Source organism: Nannochloropsis gaditana (genome assembly GCF_000240725.1).
Source record: "Nannochloropsis gaditana CCMP526 unplaced genomic scaffold scaffold073, whole genome shotgun sequence".
NCBI lineage: Eukaryota > Eustigmatophyceae > Eustigmatales > Monodopsidaceae > Microchloropsis > Microchloropsis gaditana.
Window position 1 is genome coordinate 42,848 of NW_005803880.1, and position 6,000 is coordinate 48,847.

Consider the following 6,000-nt stretch of genomic DNA (forward strand, 5'->3'; position numbering starts at 1 on the left):
AGGTTCTTGGGCCCGCCGAAGCATCTCAGCCACTGCCGCTTGCAGGGGCGTGGCCACCGAGAATTGCACGTACTGGTTGCAGCACATGACCCCCCGGATCAAATGCGTTGGGCCTATGAGCCAGCCGATCTTCCAGCCGGTCACGCAGAAGGTCTTTCCCGCCGAGGACAAGGTCAAGGTGCGCTCCCACATGCCGGGCAGGGTGGCGAGGCGCACATGCTCGTGGCCCGGATAGGTGAGGTTCTCATACACTTCGTCGGACAGAACCAGGGCCCGCGGGTGCGCCCGGACCAGGTCCGCGAGCTTTTGCAGCTCGGATCGGGCGAAGACTTTCCCCGTTGGGTTTTGGGGCGTGTTGAGGAGGAGGAGTCGAGTGCGGGGGGTGAAGGCCGCGGCCACCTCTCCCCAGTCCAGGCTCCATGTCGAAGAGGAGGGGGATGGGGGTCGAAGAGGGACGTACACGCAGGTCCCGCCCGCCATTTTTACCTGGACGGGGGAGGGAAAGGGGGAGTGTGTGGGAGTGTGTGTGAGCACGGGCTTGAGGCGTGGAGCAGACCTCCCCCCGCCTTCTCCCACATACCTGCGCGGCGTATATGTCGAAGGCGGGCTCGATGAGGATCACCTCGTCGCCGGGGTTGACGAGGGAGTGGATGGCGGCGAAGAGGCCCTCCGAGACCCCCACAGAGACCGTCACCTCGGTGTCGGGGTCGAGGGTCCGACCAAAGAGGGGCGAGTAGTGGGTGGCTAGGGCGGAGGCCAGGTCTGGCAGCCCGGCCGAGCGGCAGTATTGGTTGTGGTTCTTCTCGATGGCGCGCACGGCCGCCGTTTTGCAGAAGTCAGGGGTGGGCCAGTCTGGAAAGCCCTGTCCGAGATTAACCGCCTGCATCTGTGCTGCCAGGGGGGTAAATTCTTGCCACACAGTTGGTTTCTGTGCGGTGAACGAGGGCATAGGAAATCGTTACCCGCATTTTTGTTTCTGAAAAAGTGTGCCATTTACGACATGACTACAAGGCCGAGGGTTTTGAGGCCGGCGACCCGCAGTACGACGCCTGTACTTTCCACAGGGCCTCACCTCAAAGCCTTTGAGGCGGTCGGCAGGGCCGAAGTCGAAGTCTTCCGAGCTCATCTGCCTGTAGTCAATGTCATGTACTCCAGGTATTGAGACGGTACCGCTTGAGTCATGCACATGTCGGGGTACACGCCTTAAAAAGCCCTGCCTCCAATGGCCCCGATCATGTAACTGTCCCCACGACTACTGGGAAAAAGTGCTAGGAAAAAAATCGCTGTGCTACGACTAATTTTTTATGAGTTTCCGGAGGTTACCTGGTGAGCAGCCGGGTAAAGGAGGGGACAAGTGTTCTACGGTGATATGAAGGTAAGGAAGAAGCCCAACCCGAAAGCAGCCAAGACACGCGAGCGAAGGCTGAGATCTTGAGCATGCACTTCGCACCCCAGTCCAAGCCAAGCCCTGTGTGTCCGTGTGGGCAGAGATCGCCTGAGTGTAACAGTGACCACTTTTTGAGGGGCTGTGGGCGATAGCGAGACGGAGTAGCAGCGGATCCCGATGCTCGTCGCAGCAGGTGGGTGTTCAAAAGACAATCCAATACTCATCAACCCCTTCTCCCCCCCCCCGTATCACCTAATCAATGTTAGGCATTGGGAGGCTTATGCCGGGATCAGGCCTACTTATGTGATGCCAGTGTCCGATTGAAAGGCTTCCGGGAGACAGGCAATTGACTGGCTCGTTCGCTTGCTTTCAGTGCCTGCTCCCAACTCCGACCTTGTGCGTCATGCCCCCCCATCGCAGAGGTTCGCCATCCTCCTCCCACTCGTTCACCCGTCCATCCCTTTGCCAGCCTGTGGTGCTGCCTCCCTCCAACTTCTCGTTTTCATTGCCGGAGGACGTCGTTTGCCGGGTATTGGACTACCTCCCACGCTCCATCCGGAGCTTCGCACCCATATGTCGCATAAACCGCATGTGGAGACGACTGGGAACGCGAGATGACATATGGGAGCCCTTGATCAACCAGGAGTACGGTCAATCTATGCTGAAGCGCCTAGACATCACCAAAAATGTGCACCGGTTTTATGTGGGGCAGCAACGGGCGCGAATTTGCTGTCAACCCTTGTTGCGATCTGCCGGCGGGGAGGACGAGACAGTGTGTTGCACTCTGCCGCCCGAGAGCTTCTTCCAACCCTTCACCTGGATTGTCGAGGTCCGAGAGGTACAGCACCAGTCCCTGGTGTACTCAACAGCTTTGAGCTTGGCAGACGGGGAAGAGCGGGGGCGACTCTTCACATCAGCCGGCCTCTTCGTCATCGGAAAAGGACTGCAGCTGGGGATAGACGTCAAGTCTCGCTTGCAGCCAGCACAGGCATCTCTTGGTGGGAATGCGAAGGCGCTGCCCCGCGATCGCAGAAGGGAGGGACACCCAGGGGTGGGGGGAGGGCCGGACGGAGGGAGGGCGTGTGGGGTGGTGCGAGTGAGAGGACGCGGGGGAGGAGCTCACGCACATCGGTGCAGGAGGGTGAAGATGGGCCGAAGAAGCGGAGCGTGGAGGTGCGAAGAAGAGAGGGAGACTGGCGGAGGGGAGGAAATGGCGTCGGAGGAGGTGGCAAGGTCCGGGTGGGGGAGGGCAATGGGCGCGGGGGCGACAGACACGACGGACAACGAGGAGGAGGAAGAGGAGGAGGACGGAGAGGAGGAGGGGGAGCAAGAAGGAAGGCCGGCCTTGCTCTTCACCCTCGGGATCTACGACCGGGAGCGAGGACGTTCCGCGTGCCTGGTCAGGAGTCGACTGGAGGCGCCTCGCCCCCCTCCATGGGAAGGGAGGTGCTGGGACGGGGCTTTTAGCGGCCCGGGTGGGGGGGCGACGACGGTGGTGGTGCTCGACCCCACGCACTCCCTGCGCGTGGCCCCCGTGGTGGAGATGGGGGACTGGGCGGATAAGACCTTTCTCCTCGGCATTCGGGTGGACTTGCAGATCTGCCCGTGCAGGGAGTTGGAGGGAGCGACGGAGGGGTGCCACTGCCCGGCTTTTAAAGGGCTCGGGATGATTCACAGGGAAGGGGCGTGGATGTTGCTGCGGGACTTGCTGGTGCACAGATTGGCTTGGTTCTAGGGGGGGATGGAAGGGGGTGGACAGGGAAAGCGGGGTATATAGGGGGGATTGTAGACAGATTGGGGCCGGACGTTCAAGAGAGATAATGGAGCTACAGGGAGGGCGGAGGATTGAGACGCCCGCCTGGAAGCAATAAAAAATGGGCGCCATGCCCGTGGAAGCAACAAGGTTGTCCACAGCTCTCCCGATCTGGCCACAGTTCTCAATACTTTCCCACAAGCAAGCGATACCTGCGTGGCATCCTATAAATTAAACAAGGGACCAGTTTAAGCCCAACCTCCTTCCCAGCTGTCCCCCGCTTTTGCATGTCTCTCAGGACCCGATGTCCTCGTTCAAAAACCTCACGATCTCCTCCAGACTCTGCTCCGACTCCGGAAAAATGTCGAAGAACGTCATGTAGGCGTGGACCGTGTCTGGATATATTATCTGACGCACAGGCACTCCTGCCGCTTCCAAGCGCTCCTTCAGCAAGCCCGCCTCGCTGGCCAGCGGGTCGCACGCCGCGGTCAAAATCAGGGTGGGTGGGAGCTTCTCAGGATGCTGGTATAGGATGGTGGAGACCTCCGGGTTCTCCAGCACGGCGCGGCGGGCGTCTTCGTCTTTGGCGTCTGTGTACGCGGGCCCCAGGTAGCTCTCGAGGTAATAGTCGATGGCGGTAGCGGACAGCCCGTAGCCTGTGCCGTAGGTCTCGTAGGACTCCCCCCGGCGTCGCACGTCGACAACGGGGTAAATGAGGACCTGCCGCCTGATGCGATGCTCTGGCCGGACCTGGGACTCCGGCTTACCCGCAAGCCTCACTGCTAAGGCGCTCATTAAATTGCCACCCGCGCTGTCCCCCGCCAGGCTAATGCGAGTCGCGTCCCAGGCCACCTGCCCCACCACCCAAGTGTACGCCGCCTCCACGTCGTCCAATGCAGCGGGAAAGCGGTGCTCCGGACTCAGCCGGTAATCTACCGCGACCACAACATGATCCGACCCCACCGCTATACGCCGGCACAGCTGGTCGTGCGTCTCAAGGTTGCCTTTGACGAAACCGCCGCCGTGCGCGTACAGAAGAACCGGGAGCGTCGCGTCAATTTTGGGAGAATACACCCGGACCTTCACTGAAGCGTTGCCATCCAACGAGGGGATACTGAGGTCCTCCACGCGTCGGACGCTTAGGTATGGCCCCCCCAATGCCCGTGCGGCCGCCTCCATCTTGGCCCGACCCACGTCGAGAGGCATGTCTCTTGCAGGGGGCGCGTTCGGAGGGAAGATCTGGGCCAAAAAAGCTTGCGATGCCGGGGTCAAGCTCATCGGAGATGGCATTATCAGGGCCTGATAAGATTTTGGGATGTGTGTGGAGGAGGACTATCGTGCCATTGATCGTAGGGTTCGGTGTGGAGTGGAGCATCATGATACCGAGGTGAGGATGCGCAGGAAGATATAGAATGCTTTTCCCTCGGTAAGTCTGATGGCCCTCGTTTATTAACGCCTGGGTAGAGGCAATGAATTTAATTTTTGCGCAGAATTCGCAGTTGGATGGTCGACGTGCGATCTTATCCTTAAGTCCGAGGCGAGAACATCATGTTGCACTCAGACGTTGCTCTCGCTGAGGCTGGCGAGGAAGTTGCACGCACCGGGACGCAACCGGCATCACCTCACTTATTTTCCCCATGAACAGGAGAGTCTACGCATGGACTTTGGTAAGTGCTCGGCAATATTAGCGGGACGAAAAAGCTGCGAGGTAGGAAGTCAAAGGCACCATCACTCCGAGGAAGAGGTGCAGGAGGGGTGCCTCCTGGGGCAGGTGATAGACCTGCGACCGTCGGCTCCCTCCTCTGAGAGCGTGCACGCCTGCGAACCACCTCAAGAGACGTCTACCCACCCATCGAACAAGGAGGAAACCATCCTCTCCGTTGAGGCCCAGGCACAACAGAGCGTGCACAAGTTGCAGGAGGGGTTGACGGCGTTGCCTGTGAGGGAACTGGTGAAAACCTTCCGGCAAGCGCAGGAGGAGCGCGTTCAAGCCTACAATTTTTTTGATCAGGGCTTGGCCCAAATTCTGTCGTCACGGGCATTCACTGAATACGATGCATTGTGCGCGGAAGCTACGGCCAAGTTCGCAGTTTTGAGCAACCTTGTGAACGCGGTTGCGGAGTGCCTGGGGAGGGATCCCTACAACAGAGTAGTTCTGGCAAGGTTACTTCGTCGAATACAAGCGGAAGAAAAGGAGAAACTGTCTCTCACAGCCGCCCTGCATCTGGAAAAGTTTAGACTCGCGACTTCCACGTGCAGTGGCGCTGCAGGGAATGAAAATTCTGACGGGCGGGAAGCAATGCTTTTGCGTGAAGGCGCTAGACGGTTAGAAACGAACATCAGACATGTTGTATGTCGCATAAATGATGTGTTGGAGGAAATAAGGTATGAGGAAGAGGAAGAATAGGACAAAAAAGAGGAAAGAGGTTCGGCCGAAAAACTCCTATCTGCCGAGTCAGGAGTTGCTCTGAGCGCTGTTTCTTTTCGATTGAATGCGTGCTGTTGCGGGCCTTGTCCTCCTCCCATCATTTGAGCACTCCTTGAATGCATGCGTGTCCTCTTTCTCTCCGAACACGCACCTCCACGTGCGAGACAGCTTCAACAGGGCAGCTCTTTTACCGGGCCCTGGAGCTTTCTCAAGCGCGAACATCAATCCACTTGACTGCCCGCACGCGTCATACACGCGTGCTTTCATCGGTCCATGTACAGACACGCCTTCCCTGCTTTCCCTTGGCTCACTGCTACCTTTGCAACCTTCCATCGCCTCTCCGCGCTTCCTCCTCATACATCCCCCTCCTCCGGCAACATCCTGTCTGCCCTACTGCGCCGTCTTTCTATCTTTTTCTTTGTATAAAACCCT

At 58.8% G+C, this 6,000-nt stretch overlaps 1 protein-coding gene across 1 annotated transcript; it reads left to right on the top strand.

The window, feature by feature from the left end:
- Positions 1–4,780: 4,780 nt before the first annotated feature.
- NGA_2120010 (uncharacterized protein) lies at positions 4,781–5,574 on the top strand (the record flags this gene model as incomplete). Its single annotated transcript, XM_005855926.1, has 1 exon — positions 4,781–5,574. A coding segment is annotated over one exon (767 nt), but the record flags the coding sequence as incomplete, so codon positions are not given.
- Between the last annotated feature and the right edge of the window lie 426 nt (positions 5,575–6,000).